Here is a 24824-nt window from a genome sequence, read left to right as displayed (position 1 = left end):
ACAAACAGGAGACACAGTAACACCCCGACCTTCAAATACACAACCCTCGGGACAGCGGACCTCCTGTTCTTTGTCTGGGGTTTTCTCACTTTCGTTGTTTTGAATGTTTCGGTTTGACGTGCTTCTCTGAATGTCAGAACTCTCTTTCCTGCAAGCATTGGTGGACCCGCCACTCGTTCCCAGAATGTAACAAGGACATAGGAATGGGAACGCCATAGCCATTGGAATGGTAATTACGGTGGAAATCAAATACCATCAATCCAAGTCAAATAACCCTCCCTCAGACCCTCAGCCCTCCCTTTTGTCCTCCTGTATTTTTTTTCCATCCTCTACTCCTCTCTAGCCCAGGATTTATTTTCCTTCATTTTCCTCCACCTCCTTCCACCCTTTAGCTTTATCGCTTGGTTTTCCTGCCTTTCACAGCTCGAGCTTATATACCAATTGCACGCTCCCAATTGTGTTCTTTTCCTTGCCCCGCCCAGCGAGCCCCGCCTCCACAACTCATTTGCAAACACAAATGACCACATAAGACAAATGACCCTCATCACTGTACATCTGGAATGAAAAACACTGAGCGGCGCTGCCCGACACATTCCGACTGCGTCGCTATCTAGCGAGAAATCGCTGAATTAATGCTAATTCTCTCCATGCTTTTCTCCAGCATGATTAATGGGGGTTTGAAAGTTCCTTTTATTTCCCGCACATCTGCGTCTTCTGACTGCAAACCACACACATGCTCGCGTGACCTCAGAGGTAATTAGAGGACTGCGGGGTGACAGGTGATTACAAGCCAGTTTTCAAGTCGCTGTTCCCCAGTGGGCAGTCAGACTGTCAGCCGCACGTATCGCTGGTGCTGCTGGGAGGACATGAGCCAGCCTCGCTCCAGTCAAAGGCACTTTCTGACAGCCGGCAGAGGTTAGCACAAACATGCAGACTCACGCCTTCCCTAAACCCATCAGCTCTGACAAAAGGCAAATGAGAATAGGAAAAACGGTGTCTGACTGGGAGCATTTTAGAGTCGCTAATCGGTTTAATTTGCATGTTTTTGCACAGCGAGAGGAAACATCAGCATCCAGTAGCCAACTTTTGAGTCTGCAAAGAACATAGCAACAACATTCTAAGCATTAAAGTTTAGGTATTTCATAGCTTTAAAGCCATTTTTTTTTGTTTGCTCCAAATGAATTTGAAGTTTTAAAGTATGAATCTGAATCTCTAGTGGTGTGCAGGAAGCAACCCTTTAGGAGACAGAGAAACGTGCACGCGCGTCTGCACATCTGCGGGCTGGTCCAGACAGCCACGGCGCTCTCTGCCAAGTGTCAACGGCCAGGGTTTGTCAGAACATAATATTCACGCTGCGCTATGGCAACAAGCATTTCCTCCTTTGTGCTCGCTGTGTGATGAGACAATCTGAGTAAATAAATTAAAAACCAGAACGAAGAGAAAAAAAATCTGCTCCCTTTGGGTGAAAATGATTTAACACAGAATAACTGGTGAGAACTGCAGTGCAAATGAACAACAATGAGAACTAATCAGCACATCAACCACTCCGACCCAAAGGCTGCGCAAACACAGGTCAGTCCAAAAGCAAGTTTTAAAAAATGCACTGCAGCACAGGAGAAAACGACCTGGTGGAACTGCTGGAAAAGAGAGTAAGGCTTAAATAAAGAAGAAAAAGGGGTGGAGTCAATTGCACACAGGTGAGACACATTCAGGTAATGTGAAGAGTTGAGGGAGAACAGAGAGATCAGCTTAAGAGAGTAGAACACGGACAACGATGGGGGAAATAAGAAAAGAAGAAATACATAATTGAACACAAATTATTAGGCCAATTATTAGATTTAATGATATAATCAATACTGTCCCAGAGTTTTGATACGTGTTCCTTTCATGCTAAACTGGTCCTGATTTCGTCATGGAATCAGTTTAATAATCAGAACTCTTTTACAGAAAAGAATGTGGAGCACAGAACCACAATTTAGTGTTTCTGCTAACAATTTCATGTCAAATTCTTTGTTTTTAAAGAAATGATGACTTTCAAATCCAATTTTAGAATTATGTGCTTCAATAACCCGACAAAAATGCATCAGTCATTGTTTGAATACTTTGCGCCTAAACTTAATGAACCAGGATGGCGCCATAAACTTTAATTGTTGTGTTAAAATGTGATTCTGAAGCCGCATCTGATGAGCTCATCGTTATTTGACAACTTGTGGTGAGAATGGGGTCTTCTTTTGAAAAAAAATAAAAAAGATTAAAACCAAACAAAATTGCATTTTCCACACTGGAGTGACCCGGCGAAAGAATCCCCAACGTCAGAGTGAAAAGTGCGGGCGGGAAAGTGCTTTCACCACAGGCAACGACTCCAGCATCCATGTTTCATCGCTACGACTAGAAAACAAGAGTATGAAAACAAATCACACATTTGCACACAATACTGTTTGTGGGAAATGTGGTGGAGGTCTAAACAAATCACAATCAAAATAAACCAGTGTTGCTTGGGTTAAAATGCTTCCTGATTGGGAAAATCATAATATCCTGTCTGCGCTAACAGCAGAGGAACACAGACATTAGAGAGCAGTGCTGCTTTAGACCCCAAAGTGAGAGTGTGACTGCAGATTTATCTTGGTTTTACTCAACAAACTGTGAAGAAAAATGTAGATAAGGTTTTTTTTTACAATAAACCAGGAAATAAAGGGAGAGGATGAAAGTGTACATCATTTTTTCTGAGGCAGTTACCATTACTTAGGAGCTAAATTAAGCCCTTTCAACCTATGAATGTGTTAGCATGATATGGAATTATTTCAATGTGGATTTAGAGGAAAGGAAGAAATATTTGACTCTTTTTCAAAAGAAGCTTGTGGCTTTATTCTCTAAGTATCTATTTCATTTTATTTTTTGTTATGGAATAAAAAAAGGTGTGCAGGTGTGTTCCTCCAATCAGTGCTCATCAACACAAAGCCCCGCCCCTTAAGAAGGCCAGGTAATCTGAGAGGCCTACCACCCCCCACTAGGTACTATTTTGGGGGAAAGTTTGGAATGAGGATAAGACTTTTTTCCTGGGTAATTTCAGTGGAAATGCGCTGAGTTCTTCCAAAATCCTGGGTAAATGATAAAAGGTATCATGGTGGAAAAGGGGTTAATTTGTCATTGCTAACCGCACCGTGGCGAGTAGTGTTAGCAGGCTCTGCAATGTGCTATCGGCGCTCTGCTGTGTTCAAGGGAGGGGGCAAACATAAGAGTTAATAAAGTGAATCGGAGCAGGGATAACCAGTTGTTGATGACAGAATGACCCGGGCCTGCCATGTCACATGACCCCCAGATGGTCCGTCCGTTCCCATGGCCATCACGAACTCATCACGCCGATAAACGTCATTCGAAAGACAAACACCGTAGCCGACATCCATCATCCGCCGGTCAGAAAACACTCTTCAATTACAGTTTATTGCGCCGCTTGATTTGTTTTTCCTTTCGCTCTCAGAATTCCTCTGTCTCGTTCCCATGCTGAATGTTATTCGTGAGGGCAATTGTACGCGCGGCGGCTGTGAATGCCCGACACCTGGGGCAGCCCGATAAAAGGAGAGCGACTCATAAATCTATCGAGCCGCAGGGAATGACCTCCTCCCCTGACCGGTTCCACACAGAGGAGCAATCGCAGGTCAGTAATGTCAGGATGTTAAAAAAAAAATACATTCACAGGCCTTCGTCTCTAAATAGAGGCTTTCACATGACTTAAAGTCGTTTAAAATGTTGGCAAGCTGTTCGCCAGTGCTATGAGGTAGTGCGGGGCACATTCTATTTAATCTGTTTGGATGTATATAAAAAAAGCAGTCTTTTACTTTAGTTGCAGCAAATGGCTGTGCTCCGTGCTCATTAATCACTGGAATCATGCGCAGAGACCATAAGGGATCATTTCAGGAAATTTGCCGTACTTTACCCCCCCTCCCTTCAGACCTTTGATTCACTGCTCTATTTGTGCCTCCCTCACAATGCACCACAGTTTGTTTTGCTACAGGAGCAAAAACCGCTCAGCAGTGGAATAACAATCTGTGTGACACGCTCAGAAAAAAGGCAGGTAACGCTGCAAATTGAAAACACGTGTCTGCTCTGCACTAAGAAATGAAAGGCTTTTACTTTAGTTCCAGATTTCTCTCTGAGGTCTTGTTTAAACCGCTCCAGGATGCCCTATGCAGCGCTCCAGGGACACCGAGAGGCCATAACCCCATGCTTGTGTCGCTAAAGTAGACACAGCAATCCATCCAGGAGGAGATGTTGAGCTGTTGGTGCGCGTTGTTGGTCATGTGATCGACCCCCTGGATTGGGTGTGTCGGTGGAGGGCTCATACTTCACAAATCACCTCTCTTGGAATCATTTCCCCAATGAGGCAGGGACGCTCCCGCCGCACATGAAAGTGCATTTTTGACAGTTGTGTTTTTGACCTAGGACCAATATTCCACTTCTAAGTGCCTCCCCATGTCCAAAGCAAATACACATGCGGAAAGACAATAACCTGGTTTGGCTGGAACACATCAAGCCACAGATTACAGCCTGCGTTATTCCTTCATTAAAAAGACCTAAAATAAGACTTTTATTTGGTTGCTCTTCATAAAAGGGACACGTGAAAACAAAAAAAAAAAACACCCATTCATCATTTATTAAAATCATTTGTGCTGTTCCGGGTCGTCTCTTCATACAGAACGCGCAGAAACGCAAACTCCTGCACGCATAAACACAAGACGTTGAAAACAAAACGGTCCCCGAAGGACTGCTCAGCTGCAGCGCAGATGTGCGGAACAGACAAGGCAAAGTACAGATACCTTATCTCGGCCCGCACCGGTGAGGCTCAGAGAGTGGGAGATGCTCCTCGCATCCCCAGCTGACCCGTGAGGAATATTACTAACAAGGCTCCTCTGATCAGTTCAATCAGGAATGAAAGGAACAAAGTAAGTATTCCCCTCAAGGGTCAGAAAAACACCGTCAAAGGATGTTGGAATGAAAGTGAAAAGGAGTGGAGATGATTGTAAATAGAAGTGAAACTCTGAACATGTGGTTTAGATCGTGACTCCAGGAAGCGAAGCTCTTATTAGCAGGAGCCGCATGCGTTGATCAAGCCCCAATTAACACAACAAAACGTGTCCTCACGCAACACCTCAGCGCTCCCCATCCAGTCGTGCACAACTTGGTAACCCTTCTCCCCCCCCCGCCCCTCCGGCGCCTTAGCCCATTCTGTTGAACAGGGTCAGAGCACATCTGACTTTGCATAAACAGTTTAGGAAAAGCCAGCTGTCATCCGCAAACAATATACACAAAGGAACATGGAGTTGTTCATTGTTTCAGTGTCCAATCAGGTGTAATCAAGTCATATAAATTCAGTAACGGAAAGGTTGCTTTCGTGGTTGCCGTGACCCGAAACAGAATTACAGCTCGGCCGCGCCATTTCCTGAACAAATGCTTCATGTTTTGTTCCTGGGCTCCGAATGCAACACTGATGAAGAGGCAAGGTTATGCCTAACATCTCATCTTGAAGCAATAAAAGTAGAAACTGTTGCTAGTCGGGGCCAACGTGTGTGTGGAATGTACGAGGCCTGCCTCTTTTACACTTTGGGTGTACAGGTGTGAATGAATCCAACACATCTCAGACCGGGCTGTGACCCCCACCTGCCAAATCATGCAGGTGTGAATCAGAAAGGTAGATACAACGGTTTAGCAGCTGTCAGAAGGAATATTTAAGTGTGGCGGTGATTAAAGCAGCTCCCAACAGCAAAGATAAGAAGAGGAAGAAGAAACGGAACTCACCAAATTCATTCAGTTAGTCATGGTATTGCTAAAAATAATCATTTAGTTGGTGCGTTTCCATTTCAAGGCTAAGGCAGCTATGCTAGTTGAGTAGATTTCAAGAGCTTAATTGGAGCTAGCTCCCAGAGAACACACCAGCCTTCCCACCTTATGAGGACTATATCTTCATGTGACCTTCACTCAATTGAAAGGAGGATGCGAACGTGCTAACAGTTGCCGTTGGCATACGATCCAACCACAAGATCGGGTGTTCAGCTTTTCCGTTGTCCCGAACTTCCCATTTCAAGTCGTGATCTTGCGGCGTCTCTTGCAAACGCGTCCTCCTGTGGAGCGCAGAGGGAGAAAAAGGAAAAGGCCAGAGACGTGACGCGCGTTCCGACGGACCTCACAATCCTGCAGATATAATTACAGCTGGAAGAGCTGGGCCAGTCTGCTTCCCATTTCAAACCAAAATGAATCCCATCTCATCCTTCAAAACCATGCACACTCACACACACACACACACACACACACACACAGTCTGGAGGGACGGTTGCACTCTACCGTATGTTGACTCAGTGGAAAATTTCCGAACCACAGAAACAAAGGCCTTTGGTAAAATCAGGGAGCTACGCTGATGGATATCAACCAAATAGACCTTGAACAGTCATTACAGATGAAGAGCTTTCATTAACTTGACTCTCTAATTGCAACCTCTCCTATACGCCTGCCGTTGCCCCCTATTAAACGCATCACTGCTTTTCCCATTTGAGTATTTGCTTGTTAACATATTTGAAATCCTTTTATCTATATAAAGCAACCTCACAGCTCCTGACAAATAACCAGTACCAGATTAAGAGCATGTGTATTGCAAGGAGTTCCACATAATAAGGAGCTTGGCCACGGTTAAAGATCAGTTCAGAGGCCACATCTCTTGTAAATTAATGGACTGAAAATTGAAAGTCAATGGTCAATAGTTTTTTTTAATGGCAGCAGAGCCCTCGTCTATTTAAATATGGCCGTTAATGGTCCTAAAGTGCTCGCCTCTTTCCTTTTCCATCCCGCATGTTACAAAAAGGAAAACATACGAAGTTGTAACATTTACTCATATGAGCTTGTTTCAAAAAACTTGGCTGGGCTCACTGGTTTCCAGAGTGGGTTCTAAGGAAGAAAATGGAAACATATTGGAGTCGTGGTAAAGCTCCAACACTCTTTTTAGCTGTGTACATTCTCCATTAGAGCAAACACCGCTGAAACAGAGAGGGTTACATAACAGACGTTGCAAAACCAGAAGATGCGGGACAAAAAAAGGGGAGGAAGAAAGAAAAATGAAAGAATAAAGGAGAAAATGGACCCCTGGTCATTTTGGTTGTGCCTCATTTTGTCTGTCAGCTGTGAGAAAACTTCAACATTTGTCTAAAGACGACCATTTTTTGTGGCCTTTTAAGAGGTTATCAATTGGGTCTGGCCCAGCTGGATGGAAACCACATCTTTCTGCTTCCCAAAATAAAAGGAAGTGAATGTCCTGTGTTCATAATTAATCCTTAAGGTTTTTGGGAGTATTGGCTGGACATTTTCTCTATTGAATCAAAGATTTGAAAGCCGGCCTCATGCTATTACAGTTTGAATTATTAGCACGTAAATAATGAAAATTTTGATTACACGGCAAAAGTAAATCCAAAATTACTGGATAAATGTAGTCTACAACCACAGTTTTCAGGAAAGAAAGGCCACAGAACTGCTGGGCTAAAGAGTTTTATGTTTCAAGCCCGAATATACGCGTGCTTATTTTTGCCCTTTCAGATACTGGGCTCAGTAGCGGCCCAGAATCTCTGAGGAGTTCAGTACCCGCCACTGAAAAGCTCCAGGACTTTAGAGCGCGTCATTGGCTGGACACTTCAAAACGCTTCCCAAATCCTGGAGATCACCCTGAGAGAGAACATCTGTGAGTCGCAGATGAGAACAGAATCCTGCATGTGTGCGTGTGTGTGTGTGTGTGTGTGTGTGTGGTGTGTGTGTGTGTGTGTGTGTGTGTGTGTGTTGGACTAAAAAGGCAGGTAAATTATGATATCTGTCAAATAATGTTTAGGGTCAAGTACGCCTCATGTGTAGGTCCTTCTGTGGACACCTAATTACAAGTATTACTTTGCATTATCAAGGCCTGTGTGTGTGTGTGTGTATGTGTGTGTGTGTGTGTGTGTGTGTGGGTGTGCTCTATCATGTGCTACCCATAATCATTCACTTGGGAAAATAAAGCTATTCTTGAGGTATGTAAGTCTGTAATCACAGGCATATGTGTGGAGAGGCCAGGAGGATCGTGTGTGTCCCCGACGCCTTCGGTTTTAATCTTTGTTGTAAATTGGTGAGCACGTTCACCTCAGCGTGACCAACTCGTCCTGAGGGAAATAGTTGTGGAGCAGAGCAGCACTGCAGAGGCCTGTGGCCGCTTGTCGTTGTGGTTTTGAGGAAGTGCACTGAATCAGGAGATAGAAATGCAACCATCCTCAAACACAACATTACTAAGTTGCAATCGGGGAATAAAGTCCTGATGGCCTTCATCATCGTCACCTGTAGAGAGGCCGTCCTATCTATATGGACCTCATCACTCTTTACCCCTAGGTACCCCTGTGAGGTAGAGGTCCAGCTATTCATCCATCCAGCTTCCACCACTTTCCCCGTTATGGGATCACAGGCGGGGCTGGAGCCTATCCCAGCTGCTTTTGGGTGATTGGGGACTCCACCCTGGACAAGTTGCAAGCTAATCCGCAGGCTAACATAAGAATTCAACACCAGAGGTCAATTTACCTTTTGAGCTATTCATTCATTTGATTGATTTAACATAAAACCCGGAGGTCGGGTGAACGAACATGCACAGGTTGGCTGGGGGATTCGCACATATTACACATTTTTGCATGATGCTCCAACTGTTTAAATATGGACTACCCTGCATTAGTGTGTCTTATTAGCATGGAAATGGTGTTCATCCATCATCTACCACTTTGAAACTTCACAAGGTTGCAGGAGCCCAGAGCCTATCCCAGGGGTACACCCTGGACAAGTTGCCAGCTCATCGCAGGTCTAATGCCCTGTCTAGGACAAACAACCAATTACACCCATGGTCAGTTTAGAGTCGCCAATTTGCATGTCTGTACCAGCTGAGAACCCATACAGATCCGACGAGAACACACAACCCAAGACTCCCTTGCTCCACCACCGCTCCGCCTGGTAGAGGCATTATGACACTTTATTAGGATGTTAAACCACCCCCATTTCGAAAGGTGCTAGAAGGGCAACAATCGTGTCATTATGTGAGGCCTAAGGTGGCACCTGATCAAGCTCCGTTATGTCAACAGGTGGGTAGTTTTACCCTGAGCCTGTTTGGGATAGAACTAACAACCCATACGCCCGGCACATACTCCGTGTAACCACACTACATCCCACCCAGATGATGATCGCAATCCCTGCATACACTCATAATCCAAAAACCATACACACGATATAAACACACAGATACAGTGTAGATCCATTGCACATACGAGCCACCCACGCGTGCTAGAATTGCGGCCAAGACCAACTCTGACTGACAGCTCGAGCTGATTCAGCATATTTGTTCCCATCAGGTGTGATGACTGGCGGACTCGGGGGTTAAATCCAAAACTTCACTCCAAACAGAGAACCGGGGCGTGTGTTTAAACCGGTCTTCGCCAACCAGCCAAGGAAAGCAGGATTTCGCGGCCACCTCAGCAAACAGCTCGATTAGGAGGATTTACAGTTGATGTGTTGGTTAAAGTTACACGGGAAACATTCAGGGAGAATTGGCTATCAATTGGAATTACCGCTGACATGTTTACAGATTTGAAAAGCGGGGAAAATATATATATACACTGAAATCGAAGAATTTAAAACGTATGACACCGCAGAAAGCGGAGCGCTGATTTCATGAAGGATGCCGTCTCCCTGGAAAACATGTCAAAGGCCGGGCACGTTACATTATGTGGTTTTCCCCGAGGTCAAACAGATCCAGCTCAACCCACCTCCAACTCAGTGACACTCGGCTGCTCCCGGAGGGAGGGAGGGAGAGCGAGGGCTCTCCTGCTAATGTGGAAAAAAGAAGCCACAGAGCAGAGAGGGAAGGGGTGGAAGTAACACTAGACACTGAGGTGGCCTTCTGGTACGCACCAAATCCTGCTATGCATTCAATCCAGCCCGAGTCTCTCAGCGTGTCTCCATTTCACGGACCCGTAGGAGCGAGCCGAACACCTGAGGAACGCCAGTTCTATTACATGCCAGTGTGCCTGTTTCCTGGTGCTTTCAACAACAATAAATACTTGGAATTTAATGTTAATCTACTGGTCTGTGTTGTTTTGGGACAGTTCCTTCAGTACAGAAGTGCCTCTTTACACCAAATTTATGTCTCTTTTCAGCAGCAGAACTCTGTGTCACTACCCTGATCCAAAGAGTGTCCCGCCGGGGGGGGTTGTGAATTCCATAAAGCACTCAACTCCATAAAACTGGCCAAATTCAATCCCAGCACCTGGCTAAATATTATCCTAGAGATGCTTTGGTGACACCCCCAGAACATACAACTTTATTTTCAAATGACAGCATTTTCTGACTAACAGTTAATAACATTTCCTTCATGAAAAGATTTTTATAAAAGCGTTAAATTCTTCAACAGGCCAGCATATCGATAAAAAAAGAAAGCATTTTTCGTGAACAGGCATGGCACATGGGGAATATTTATAGGTCTGTGTAAACAAATATTTTGTCTTCTTAGAGGAAAATATGGAGAGAATATAGAGATGAAGGACTATTTGGCCTTAGAGGGGCTGAAATAAGGTGATAAAGATGTTTATTGATTATTGTTGATTTTTTCATGAAACAAGAAACCATTTTCTATTTAATGCAACTTCTTAGGGAAATTTGCAGCTAACTCAGAAATATAATTCTAAATTCTCAATATCCCACTAAAATAAATAAATGTCTTTCTTGTGAAGAAATGCCAGTTTAAGCTTAATTAATGTCTGCTAGATGTCAGCATGTTAGCATCCGCTTATGGCTTCTTGACAAAAACCCAAAATCCCTCAAACCATGGAGTGTTTAAGAAACATCTGGGTCCATGCATCGTCTCTTTGCGTATCACATCTGGACCTAAGTCAGATCACATTCGATCCGCGCTAGCTGTCAAAGGCGTCCGCTTGTGGTGGGTTTGCGTGATGTAATGAGTCAGCAAACGCTTGAGGCTCGATTGAAAACACACTCGCCTGTGAGGAGGCTGGACTACTGTGCCTGGATGGAGCAGATGATGGTTTTAGGCTCGGTCATATTCAGACACTTTGCATTTTTAGGCGATAGCAGCTACTTTGACCTTAATGCAGAGCCATAAAAATCATGAGGAAAGTGATTCACATCAGCCGATGACATTTGCTGGCTTGACAAAGGTTGAAAAATGTCGTCTTGTCTGATTGGAAGTATCCAGGCAGATCACAGATCGCTATCTGGAGTCAGTTTGATAAAGCATACACTCCCTTTAGCTCATAAAATCAGACTCAGACATCTAACTGGCTCTTTTTTCACAGACTCAGCAGGACCAGACTAACAGCGCGCTCTCGGGACACCACAGTTACTGTGCACAGCTCCAAATTTGGGAAACCGATTTGGAAGAATGGATCTACGACGGCGTTCCATTTCCTTGGACTTGAAGTGACCTGGACTCCTGCACACACACACACACACACACACTCAGAAAGAGCAAAGAATGACAGCGGAAATGAATCTGTTCGCACCACACAGTGTGAAAGAAAGACAAGTCTCTCTGACTGACCTCCCGGTGTTTTTCATTCCTCCCCTCCTTCCTCCTCCACCCCTGCACTTGTGCTCCATGCAGATTGAAATATGCGAGTCTGGGAGATAGGACTGAGAGCTTTACGACTGGGCCGGGCCTACTTGTGAGGGATAGATTTATGCTACGCTCACGGGGTTAAAATGGAAATGACTGAACCCATGATGCCACTGATTGATGCCGGTAATGATGCAGAAGAATTGGAAGAGGGGTCAGACGAGTGCATCCTACATTCTTTTCCCACACTGACCCAATCTGTCAGCTGAGGCACACATAGACTCCTCCCACTTTGGACCCGTCAGACAGGAAATGCTCTTATCATCACTGCGTCGTTCCAATATTTCGTTTTTAGTCTTTGCATTCAGCCCCAAAACCATTGAGTGCTGATTGGGAGAACAACGGCATTACACATTATTCTGAACTGCCCGCAGCCAAAAAAGGCTCCAAATGTGAAAATGGAAACATTGAGTGCACTTTTCCACAAGCTTTTCCTATTTATAGGTTCGTTGCACAATTTCAAAATTGGGCACACTAGCGGATGGCTACCCTGTCACGGAACCCTCTGCGACCCTCAGTCTTTCCTTGACGTGTCCACACCCTCCACCCTGGAGCAGTCGTTCTGCTTATTTAACGGTGAAAACTCGGCCCGGGTCCGTCCTCTGTTTGCTCTTTATTGCACAGGATTTGCAAACGGGGAAATTGTCTCATTTAGTCCTGACCACACTTTTCATCAATCCTTGCCTTCATTTGTAACGGTGACCAACGACCTTTTCATTTTTCGCAGGCCGACCTCTTCACTTTGCTGACGGGTTAGCACAATACCTCGTCTGTCACGTTAGCGTTGCGTCGCTGAAAGTGTGATTGACAGCAACCCGCTGTAATTACACGCTCGTGTGCAGACCTGGAGCGCTCCCCGGTTCACCAATCAGAGCCTTTCCTGACATGTTTTCCCAGACCTGGTGTTCGTGCAGCTACAGTTAGCGCTGGAAAACCAAACAAAGCATGACACAGCACTCCATCACCCGGTATGATGATGTCATATCATAAATACCCGACTCTGACCGCACCCCGCCTCCACCAGCCACGAGCCCCCGTTTGTGTGCGCACCAGTCAGCGATGTTTTCAGAGCCGAGGAGTGACAGGGCATGTTTTCACAACACCCGCCCCCTCCTTATTCCGTATTGTAAAGTCAAACCAGACCAGGCAACACCGGAGCTGGGTGTGAATGGGAGGTTGTGTCCCCTAACAGTTCGCTCTTTCAGCTTCCACAAGCAGGTCCACCCAGAAGGGGATGGTGCGTTCATGTTGGAGGTGTTGGTTCAGGATGGTCGGGGCCTCGGGAGCGTGAAACAGCTCCGGTGTTTCAACCGAAAAGTCAGGGTTGCATCAGCCACACTCGATACCATCATAACATCAGGAAGACTGATATCCGGTTACAAAGTCTGACCCTGAACGGACCTGCATGTCAAGATGGAGTGCTTTGGTTTGGAGCATTGATTATAGGGAGATTAACGGGTGACGCCGTCTTAGATTTGGTCTTTGTGATGGTCGCTGGTCTGTCAATTAATTAATGTCCAACTAGGCCTCTGTTGGTGTTTTTGGTGGAAAGTTTTGCTATGTTTGCCTTTTATTTACCCCAATATTGGCGTAAAACAGTCAAAAACCCTGAACAGAATCTTTAGGGCGAGTCATTTGTGGCACATCTCCACGTCAAGTGTATTTGGTGACCTACGTCTTGGTATTTTATCGAGTCTAAAATGAATAGTTGGTCACGTTTGCAGAGAAACTGAGAAGAATTCAAAATATTCTGTGGCAATTTTATGATCAAAATTAAACTCAGAGGACCTAGATAATGCTAACACGCTGTAGCGGGTATTGAAACGAAAACGAAACAAAACCAAAAATACAACTTCAAACCTCTCGAACACTATAGCGAGGGTTACTTAAGATGGCGTTTAGCTTTGTTTTTGTCTGGTCTTTATCTGGTTGTCTGATGTGGATGCAGACAGAATCAGGGCCAAAGATAAAAGGCAGCAAAAGAGGAAACCAAACCAAATTCTTCGCAGCTTTCCATAGCTTTCTCTCTGTCCTCAGTTCTCCCTCTGTCCCTTTTGGAGGAGGACCCCATGAGTAACTCCTCTGGAACCGATTCGCGGCACATCTAAACACCAACGAAACCAACCTGGCCAGCGAACTGGACGAGAAAAGCTGCCAGCGTTATGGAGAGTCAGATTTTATGAGTGATGAAATCGCTCAGGGAGACGCAATGGTGAAACAGACGTACGCACGTGTACATCATAAAAAGACCGTAATGTTCTGAGCCACCTTTGGCGCCGCGCTCCCCTTCGCTGAATGACAAGAGGAAGGAAATGAGAAAGTTTGACCCACACATGTTTGGCCCCAAAAGTGTCCACTGGCAAAACGCTCCGACGATGAGTCTGCATGTGCTGTATTTGAACACTAGCGCATGTGCGCCTCCTACGCAGCCACCGAAACCCTCCTGACCCAACGACGAGAACGAAACAATGAAAACGGTATTAAACATTTAGGAAATATTGCAGTGGCTCGCTTCCACTGGAGGGTAACAAATCATTCGCCGGTGTAGGGAGTTCTGCTGTGATAATAAATTTGCCATCAGCTTTGGGCCGATGTTCTGTTAAGGAGGCAGCTGTTGCCAGAGGCAGTTGAAATGGTGTAATAAATGTGTGATGTGTGTGTGTTGTTGTCTGGTCAGATTTTGATGCAGTTCCGGTGGTGATGTTCAGCTGGTGAGTAGCCACCCCCGCGTTCAGATTACTTCCTGGACAACTCAAGCCGTCCATTTAAATGCGTGTGTTTGTTGGTCGTCTGGTATAAAGGAATTGACTGGACTGATAAACAGCATGTTCCAACTCTCGTCTCGCCAAGGGGACAAGTCCAGCATGAAGGTCGTAACATATTCTTACGAACTAAGTCTGCTTCGGCCAGAACATCTCGTATTTCGCACTCATCTTTATGAATTTGTAGCAAAAGTATCGCCATCTTCTGCGAGGAAAGCTTTTCCGAAAAGTTCCAGCTGCCCGCTTCCTGTTTTCTGCCTTAACCCCGCCCACATTTCTCTGACCAATCAGACAGTTCAAAAAACTCTCTCCAGATGATGTGTCGAGGAGAAGCTGCAAGAACTCTGAGGTGTTCTCGGATTATTTATCCAGAAAAGCGAAATTTCCACCTGAGCATGAAAGAGAGACCCACATTCATTCTGACATCACTTCCTGTTTTCTGTGCAAACTAACATCTCATTTCATGAGGGTCTGACCCACCACCTCTTTCTAGTTTCCCTCGTCCTCCATCTTCCCTGTCACGGACACGTGCACGCCTGCGGTGATGTCAGAGCAAAGCGTGTGATTGGATTTACGGGAAGCGCTCTACAGTCCAGACAAGACTGGTGATTCAGATCCAAACTCTTGGCTGCTGCATGGCACACTTCACTTGGTACAAGCTGAAACAGAAAGAGTCATGTTTACCTCTTAAAACCACAATTCTGACAAGAATTTAGAGAAAAAAAAAAACACCAGCAGCAACTGAACAAGTTTATGAATCAAATATGAAACTCTGGCGTCACGGTAGCGTTGCTAGCTGATATTTTTCCCAGTTAAAACCATCTCCTCTGCCTGGAAAAATGCTATCCAGCGTGTCCCTGAGCTTTTCACCTGAACGCAACGCTTGACGCTGACTCACGGCACGCACTCCTCAGGAGCCTGCCTGAAACGCATCCCCTGGAATCCTCTGGGTGACTGCATCTCCAGTCAGCCCTTTGTTTTCCCAGGACACGTCCCACAATGGCTCTGCAGCACACGTGCTCGCTCTGAGCATCGGAGAACGCAGAAACAAAAGGGAAAAGGCGCTGAAAAATCAAGCTGGAAGCCTAAGAATAGAATGGATGGAGTGGAGGTAGAAGAAAGGGACGCGGTATTCCAATAAGGCCAGGTCAGTCCGAGACTGCGTGCGGGGGCTTTCGCAGTCGCGGCGTGCCTTTCACCATTTGTTTCCCATAAAGGCCACATGGAAACGTTTAGCTGCCTTAGAGCAGCTCGGCACACACTGTCTCAGGCGAATAACATTTGCTACTTGTTTTTCAGGTCTGTCCTCAGAGCGTAACCCTTCTGCGAATGAGAACATCGGCGATAAAATCGAGATTTACGTCGCGATGGGTACGCGCCGCACCTGAGACGCGCATTATGGGAGAGCTCGGCTGGAGACCAGGGGTTAAGGAGCAATTTATCATGTATTCTGTGCAAACGGCGGTTATTAGAGGGATAGAAATCGTAGACGGGCAGTTTATGGGGAGCGAAGTCATAAAGCAGCGCTTGCTCAGTTGTGTTTTTCGCACTTTTCTGTTTAACGGGGGAGGGGGGCACCGTGGAAACAACACCAAACTCAATAAACACATTCACCAAAAGAAGAGTAATGTTCAGACAACGGCGCTAAATGCAAATGAAGTAGCCACAATTAACAAAGTCTCGTGGAAAAGATGAAAATACACAAATAGGATGAGAAAGTAAAAGAGATGCCGTCGAGCCCCTACAAATTTCTGCACCCAGTTTCTTCCCATCAACTAACAGGCCAAGGGAAAGGTCAAAGGTGACCGAAGGGCCCTGTGGTCTGTTCATCATTAGTGTGTTTAAACCCCACATCCTTTTGAAGGAGTAGGAGATGGAAGGCCGCAAATGATGCCATGCTGATACACATTTCCCCACTTTGTGGTGTACAAATACTGCGCCACTGTGGGTATTTATCTCATCTACATCTGGTCTTCTCGTTGCTGCATGTCTGCTCTTCCCATCCCAGACAATCTGAGAATCAAGCGATTGTTTTCCTGCCTTTCCTCCGGCCTTTTCTCCAACAACTGAGGGAGTTCATGTCTCTCACCAAATCCATTTGTAGCCGTCGTCATTTGAAGAGAACACAACCAAATGCAGCCTCCAGCCATGAGGAACGTAAAGCTGAGGGCAGCCTCTGGTGGCTTTCTGGAGAAGTTTCATTTTCAGGTGCAAGAAAACTGTAATAGCACAATTTGAAAAAAAAATTAAAAAAAAGGTTCCATCCACTAATAGCTGACAGATTTTTCCAAAAGGAAATCCCTGTCCTCTAAAGTCATCCTCCAAGTACCTTCAATAATGTTTGGCTACACATTGTTACAAAAAAAAAAAATCTTGTTTTTAAAACAAGATTAAGCGCCTGTGTTTTTAGTTAGCGATGAGGTGTGCAGAGAGTCTCAATGAAAAGCTCTGTTCGTTGCTCATGGGGGGGAGGGGATCTAAATGCATTCACAGGTGTGACAAGCAGAACCAAGCACTTCTGGGTAATTTCCAAAGCATACTGTGTTCCTTCTACACGCACAGAGAACCACCATGTTACATGCTTGTGCCCTGAACAAACACAAATGTGTCATGGGGTCTGTTATTGTTTGTCTTTGCAGAGCAGCTGCGGTCGACTGAAGGGATAATCTAGAACGGCCGAGGTGAGATTGAGGACACAGCGTGCATGAGCACGTTCTTGTACTTGTTACAGTACCAAGGAAGACATCGTACCAGCAGTGAGGACAGTTTAAGAGCTAAGACTTGGTTTCAAAGTTAAAAATACTGGAACCGACTAATATAATGCATTTATATCTATAACACAGGTATATGTGTGTGTGTGTGTGTGTGTGTGTGTGTGTGTGTGTGTCTCTATGTTAATGCCAAGTCTCCACTTTCACACAGAAGAACGTTTCACATTTCCTGTTTTTATTTAATAAACCCTACTTTAACATGCTGCACAACCAGCAGCAATCGAGAGAACAATTTCTTTAACACGTGTTTAAACACAATCGGGTCACGTTTTCCAGCCTCTGAGCAACAAAGCGCTTCAACGGATAAATATTTTCTTCTCCAAAGCAGCCGACAGTGACACACAAGCCAAGACTGACTTATCCTGCGAGTGGATTTAAGATTCATTACCAAACAAGTGTTATCCGCCTGTAGGGTGTTCGGGGTAGTGGGGCATATTATGAAGCAAACTTTTCCAAAAAAAAAAAAAAAAGGATGAAAACGCTAGAAGGCTGGAATGCAGGGTGACAAAGTAAGCCTCCTTCTCTTTTGCCACTCATCTTGACGGTGTCAGTTCGCTCTTTCTTTCAGTCTGTGTGTGACAGTGTTCGTTGTGCGACCTGGTCCTCTGCAAACCTGACCACCTCGGCCGGTGCATCACTCGTCTCCAGCTGGGAGGTTTTCTTCGATCCTCTTGATGAACTTCATACGGATTTCTGTCACGTTGTCCCCTCTCAGCGTGTCCTGAACGAATTTGACGTCCACCGCCATCTGAACCTGAACCACATGCATTTCAAAGAACCTCTCTTAGACGTGCACACATGAAACACGGAATGCTGGCGTCAGGGTGGCGAGCTCACCATCTCCAGCGCTCCTCTGAGGACGCCACACAGCAGGTTGGAGTAGACGAGGGTGTTGTGGTTGTCAGGCAGCTCCACAAAGTCGACCAGTGGGTTGTTCTCCAGGATGAGGGAGAATTCATCTCCGGCCGGGCTCCAGTTGGTCACACTGGGGGTGACTCCTAGGTACGTCTTAAAGGCATTCTGCCAAAAACATAAGCGTTGACCAATGAAGTGAACAAAAAATATGCTGGGAGCAAACTGACTGTTAAATATCAAGGTTCTTTGCTACTTAGCTAGGCTGATAGCAATAGAATTTTACCTTCGCAATCACATCGGCGGTTTCTCGAAAATCCTGGCACCGGCCGATGTTGGAGCGTGCCAGAAAGTCCTCGATCAGCCGGACTCCGATGTTGTAACCCCTGAGTTGGAGAGAGGAACAGAGAAAAAAAATTATTGATGAAAATATTATTCACAGAGGTAATTTGAAGTATTTGGCATCCAGACAGAATTCTGATAAGAAGATCAGCCCAACTTAATCGCACAAAGCGATGCATGCCAGTCCTAACATGGTCTGTATCCCAGCAGCTGGCGGCTGACTGGCAGCGTGGGCAGAGTCCACTCGCTGCCTTCTAAGGCCAGGTAAGACTCGTCTCATCATGCTGAGCCCCGCGAGAGTTTAGGGCCGCTGCCTGACCACAAAAACAATGTTCATTCAGCCCAAAGTCCTGTCAGGGTGACGAGGTGTTTTGAATTTTTCAGTTATAAGGCCATCTACTTTTCTTAATCTCATTATGTGGAGAAGAGAATCCAGCATGCATCATCCAGAGAGTCTTTCCTTTTACTCTCAGAAAAACACATCTGTGTTCTTTTCATTAAATGCACCAAAGGAAAGGCAAGAAATCGACATGACGTGCTTCCGCCCTTAAGTCCATTTTCTTAAAGGAACAAAAGATAAACACGTGGATACATTCTGACAGTAGACGTTTTGTTTTTTGCTGATTTCAGAATATTTTTTGCAAATGGTTCAGCCATGACTGGTGTGTGCCTTAATAATCATTTTGACTGCAATCTTAGGAAAATATATTTACTCACATCTTGTCCAGCTGTTTATTGACTTCCTCATCATTCTCATAGTCTTTACAAAGCTGGGTGACCAGGGCACCATACGTCAGCGTAAACAGCTCAGAGTTCTATGACAGAAAGCACAGAGGTCTCATTGTTCACCTTAAAAAACTGGAATGACAACAAAGTAAAAATCAGATGATGAAAAAAACGTGACATTGATTAGTTGTTTTTAGAACAACCATGATGAAATGACAGTACCGCTATAAAGATTCAAAAGAGAAATCTATATTATACATTGTATATAAGCAAATATATCAATCTGCACTTTGATTTTAATGCATAAAGGTTTAAATATTGGGTTTGTAATCATTTTTGGTATGGTTTAACATTTATGAAGGCAAAGAAAGACCAGTACATCAATTTTTCCATTCTGTCAAATATTACAAAGCATTTAGCTTAGATTATTAAAGTTGTAGATGAGCTTTGTTGATAATAGAACAAAAATAAGAGTATCACCAATGAAATCGTCATCTACTTTAAACACTGACGCTGCACAAACTGACAGTGACTGACGATGACTAGATGTGGGGATAAAAGAATAAAGATAAGAACAAAACTGCTGCAAAATACGATCAAGGAAATTCAATTAATTACGTCTGATTCCAAGTTTCAAAGGATTAGGGGGCTAAATTTGCGCTTCATTCAATGAAAACAGAATCGAGCTATTCTGCTAACGCTAGCTTATCACTGGAGAATTTTAGCTGGACTTAATCCTGACGGATTTTCCTACCATCTTCTTGCTGTCTGTCGTTCGGTTAGACTGCCTGGACATAGTGGACAGTATTACACTCTTACACAACTATACGAAATAAATCCTTTATTTATTTGATTATTTGTAAGAGGGTATTTCCGCGGTCGCTAGTAGTCGCACTTCCGTTGATGTAAAGACAACTCAAACGAATGAACTAAATCCGGTTGACATTTTTCGAAGTACTATTTCAGAAAGAATACAACACAGAGCATTACATTTCGAAAAAAAACGTATGTGTGGCACAGATATTAAATCTATCAACATCATTAATGAATAGATTACGTATCTTTAGTGTTCCTTATTTAGAGGAAAAGCACACTGAATATTATTTTGAAGAGTGAGACAAATTAGTTCCTGTATATTTTTACCTTGACGACCACCTCTGCCAGAGAACGCCGGATCGGGACCACCTGTGCGCATGCGCCGCTATGACACGTGACATAGCGGCGTAGCATAACTTTTTTCCTTTCAAACGTACATAGACGATTGTGTATGTTTTAAATTATATGGCATTACGTGATAATGTATACCTGAACAACAAAAATCATTACAAGAAACTTACGTGAAAGTCCATTTGAATAGCAATCAAGACGATACAGGAACGTCCGTCATAACGCGTTGCGTTAACGCACCGCGATACAATTTTTTTGAATGATGACGCAAACAAAAGATAGAATCATTTATGTAATCGTTTATAACAGAACGGATACTTTAACCTACATAATATTGCGAGACGCATGACTTTGTTCCAGCATTTTAAGCCTAAATTAGCTGAGATGTGATAGGATGTTAGCTCGGTCATGTGTTTGGGGCGTGGTTCTGGCGGGGGCGCTGTTGTTGGGCAGAGTGTTCGCGGCTTTGCTTTGGGGTCGAGAGGTTAATTATTAGTTTTTATGGTTTTAGAAATGGTGAGTCAATACGTTTAATTGGCCCAACAATTAATGTTAACCTATTTGAATTTTGGCTCTCATGTCGCTACATGTAAATTGGCGGAGTCAAATTGCGAAAGTAGCTCCCTCGCGAGCAATCGGTTAGCTAATTAGCAGGTTTATTTCCGAAAACGCGCTTTAGCTGCGGGTAGCTAACGTTTGCAGCTCCGATGTAACCTGTTTTATATCTCCAAAAACCTTTTTCTGAGTCACTCACGCTGTTTTTATTTGTCTGCATGCCACTTTTTTGATATGTAAAGTCTAACGAATCACGTCTCGTTCAGGCCACTTTGAAAGCAGCACCGACGTAAAAATGCTAAAGTTTTTCACTAAACCTGGCGATGTACATCACAAAGAGGAAGTAAATACCGATTATTGTACTTTTGAAGTTTGGATGTGGTCCGATCTTGCCACATTGAAATAACTGCCAACAGTCGTTTTGGTGATAATTAAAATTGCACTCATCAAGCACATGGGCGTCTCTAGAAAACGCCTTCACGGCCATGTAGTCCCTATGGAAATTACGTACAAAATTTTGTTTGCAGGTATTCGAAACAATAATGCAAAAACATTTTTTATAGGATATCTACAAGCCCAAGTTCAGCAACCAGTTCTCGCCCAAGCTGTCAAATGGCTACATTCTCCCAGAGGGGAGAGTGACTCCCAACGCCATCTTTGTGGGTGGAATCGATATGAAGGTAAGCGTATGCATTAAACATTACATATAGGAAGGATTTATGTACTTGACTATATTCGTGCCTCTGTGCGTATAATTATCTAACTTCAGGTAGATGAAAGTGAAATGCGGGAACTATTTGGTCGGTATGGGTCCGTTAAGGAAGTAAAAATCATCACGTATCGCGGAGGGATCTGCAAGGGGTAAGTTCCCTCAGGTGTACATGCGCAAGCGCGGGTGTTAAACCTTAGTAAGGGTCAGTGGTTATTGCACTTTTAATTGCTAAATCTTACATTAACATGCATTTTGAGCCTGTGTTTTTATTTTTTTTTGTCATAGGTATGGGTTTATCTACTTCCATGACGATACCAACATTCAGCCTATCATTGAGGTCAGTAAATGTCTTATGTGGAGCCTGTTCTGGCAGTAATTATGTTTTCTCCATGCACATTATAGGATCTGATCACTATCTCGTCATGTTTCTTAGCGTTTACTGTTTGTAACATTTTCCTCTTTTATACTGAAGCATCTTCAGTGACTTTAATCACAAAGTAATCCCTATTGAATTGCATGTGTGTCTTAACGTTGTTGTGCCACTGGATGTCGCTGTTTCGACTGCCTTTCCATTTCAACCTTGTTTCCTCTGTCCAGTGAAACTAGAATTGTTGAATGTTTTGGCAGATGGAAATTTATTCCCACTGGGGTTTGATTGTATTTACACTTCCCATTATTTATTGTGTGTGGCTCTTTTCAGTACTGTGTATTTTATTTCCACACATTCCAAGTCTCTGGGTTTAGCAGGTGTTTTTGTTTGTTATTTTTTTACAGGATTGCATGGGTGTTCTGTATTATATTTTCAAGCTGAACCTAATTTTTTTCTTTGATTTTTATCTTTCACATTAGCAACAGATCAGTTTTAAAGGCCGCAAACTCAAGTTGGGTCCTGCCATTATGAAGGAAAGGATCTCTCGTATGTATCTTAACCTACTTCAGACTTTGTTTGGTTCATGGTAAAAATAGAAGTTTGCTTAGAACTTTGTTGGTCTACTTTCCTTTCATTTAGGGCATGTGCCACACCGCCTGGTTGGTCCAGGTCCGTGGGTAAACCCCATTCAGTACTTTTACTGTAGTTGCTGCGCACCAGTTGGAGGTGGTATGGTACAACCTCCAGCTGTCGTCGATGGAGGAAGTCAGGTGACAAATGGCTTATTCGCATTTAGTGATACTGTGAGTCTTAAATCACATGTCTCACTCAATTCTTCAAAATGTTAAGCATTGTCTTTGAACATTCACGGAGCATCTAGCCCTTTTGTATTGGTTCTCATTGCAGCCATACTCCTACTCCAGCTTTGGAGGGGTCGTGATTCCACAGATGCCAGTGAGCTACGCACAGAACGCCTATGGCTACCAGGTACATGTGCAACTGCTAGGAATACATGAACTCGCCTATTTCTACCCATATGCTATATATAAAATGAACTCTGATCCATTATTAAGTAGCCCGCCACCAGTCTCATGCTAGCACATGGCGTTGTTTCCTGTGGAGATAAATCTGTTGTTTTCCCGTGCCATCTGTTAACCATTGTCTGTCTCTGCTCCACAGTATGCCCCAGCTCACTGGACAGCAGAGCACCGGACCCAGCCTGTCAATCAGGTGACTGCATTTGCTCGAAATAGGGGTAGATATCAAATCCACTCACACATCACCTCATTGTTCAAGCTTTACAGTCCTTGTGGGATGAAATCGCGGTTGTTTGAGTCAGTGTTTTGATCTCAATATTGGAGTCACTATTGTGCAAAGATTTGACGTAAAGAGTGAAGACGCCACCAGGTGGCGCTGTGTAGTCGGCATTGACGCGTGAACGTCATGTGCCGAGTCGAACTCTTGTCATTTCAGAATTTTGGTAATTTGTCCAGGTTTTTTTTGGGAGGGAGCCATCTGTTATGTCGGCTGTTGTACTTTGAAAAGATCTGACATTGTTCTGAAAAGCCCCTCATGTTTTACTTTCAGAACTTTGTGGATTGTGGAGTCCAGACCACGCTGACTGTGCTGTAGTGTGCAGTCACTAAGCCCCCACGCCAGGTAAACAAACAAGAAGCTGCCATTAATCAAGTAGCAAACGACCGGACTTTTATGTCTTGTATCTATATTTAATGTTTGTCTTCTGCTCTTTCAGATATAGACCACAGTGTTTGAAGACATCCTGATTGTAGCAATGGCATAAAGCAACCATCAGCACACAGAAATTCTCCTCTTCTCCTCTTACCACCTCTCCCCACCTCTCCTCTCTTCTCTTCCCCTATCCCCTCCCCTCCCCTCCCCGCAGCTTCATCTTTTAGACCCATTTTAACCTTCCACTGCAGGAGCGTTCCACTTTAAATGTTCTCTTGTGTTCACCCTCACTTGGTCCACATTGATGCGGTCGAGCTGCTTTTAATCTACACGGATCACAGTAAAGGTCACCCGGGGAGAGCAGAGCACCCTCACACCGCCACTTTTGGTACTTATTTATTTTTTTGTATTTATGTTTTGTGTTCTTTAAGTGTTTATTTTGTCGTATTTTCCAAGCTCTTGCAAAAGCTTCCCACACTGGGTTCAACCATTTGATCAACTTCTCCGCTTCACCGTCACAGGACTTGAACTTTTTATTAACTTCAGTCTCATTCTCAGTTTCTCTTTGGTCTTGATTGGCACATTCAGGGGCTTCAACACTATCAATGAATATTTGTGTCCTAATGCAGATATTTTCGTTTCTGGGAGCAGTTGCACCAAAACACCTCGTCTCAATGTCATAGGAGAGGGCGATCGCAACTCTTTATTTTTTTCAATTCATTAAAATTTGGAAGAAGGAAAACTGCCTTTTTTTTTTTTTTTTATTAATGAAGTACTGAAAGTTAAGGTGCTCCCATTTCTTGCCTTGTAGCTAGTTCACTTCAGACTGGTTGATCATTTAAGGTTTTATTGTAGCTGCTGGTCATCTTACACAAAGAATTTTACTGACATTTAATAATTCCTTTTTTATACATACAAATGTTCCACTTGATTGTGTTTGTTCACTGTTTGATTGGGATGCCAGTTGGGATTGGGATTTGCCAGTTTGGTGTTCTTGCATGTTAGACTTGAGGGATTGTCATTGGCACCATTCTGTTCATGTTTTTGAGTGTTTAAAAAAAAAAAAAGAATAAAGCTTTTCAATATCTGCACAGATTCTGATTTTTACCTGCCTTTTAATGCCTAATCTGGATTAGCAGGTGATGAGAGCCTTTGGTGTGTGCCTCCAGCCCCCTTAAATCTGTCACACAGCGCCAGATTCTTTCTT

General features: G+C 44.1%; 2 protein-coding genes across 6 annotated transcripts; one reads left to right on the top strand and one right to left on the bottom strand.

Moving 5' to 3' along the window:
• Positions 1-17362: 17362 nt before the first annotated feature.
• Positions 17363-20055, bottom strand: trappc3 (trafficking protein particle complex subunit 3). Its single transcript, XM_057020869.1, has 5 exons — positions 19879-20055; positions 19116-19213; positions 18343-18442; positions 18042-18224; positions 17363-17958 (listed from the first exon to the last, which is right to left on the bottom strand). Exons 1-5 carry the CDS (start codon positions 19918-19920, stop codon positions 17839-17841), a joined length of 543 nt encoding a protein of 180 aa, XP_056876849.1. The 5' UTR covers positions 19921-20055; the 3' UTR covers positions 17363-17838.
• Positions 20056-20463: 408 nt separating this feature from the next.
• dazl (deleted in azoospermia-like) lies at positions 20464-24708 on the top strand. 5 transcript variants are annotated; one of them, XM_057020866.1, is made up of 10 exons: positions 20464-20807; positions 21410-21526; positions 21616-21707; positions 21844-21895; positions 22408-22474; positions 22568-22731; positions 22835-22915; positions 23108-23183; positions 23516-23587; positions 23682-24708. In XM_057020866.1, the coding sequence occupies exons 1-9, from the start codon at positions 20793-20795 to the stop codon at positions 23572-23574; spliced, it is 723 nt and encodes a 240-aa protein (XP_056876846.1). In that variant the 5' UTR covers positions 20464-20792; the 3' UTR covers positions 23575-23587; positions 23682-24708. The 5 variants fall into 5 exon arrangements, with proteins under 5 accessions (XP_056876846.1, XP_056876847.1, XP_056876844.1 ...); XM_057020867.1 differs by lacking the exon at positions 20464-20807 and adding an exon at positions 20910-21189 and having other exon boundaries at positions 23108-23158; XM_057020864.1 differs by lacking the exon at positions 20464-20807 and adding an exon at positions 20911-21189.
• The last annotated feature ends 116 nt before the right edge of the window (positions 24709-24824 follow it).

Source organism: Takifugu flavidus, chromosome 21, assembly GCF_003711565.1.
Source record: "Takifugu flavidus isolate HTHZ2018 chromosome 21, ASM371156v2, whole genome shotgun sequence".
Taxonomy (NCBI): Eukaryota; Metazoa; Chordata; class Actinopteri; order Tetraodontiformes; family Tetraodontidae; genus Takifugu; species Takifugu flavidus.
The sequence above is the reverse complement of the archived record's forward strand: the minus strand, read 5'-3'. Positions and strand labels throughout refer to the sequence as shown.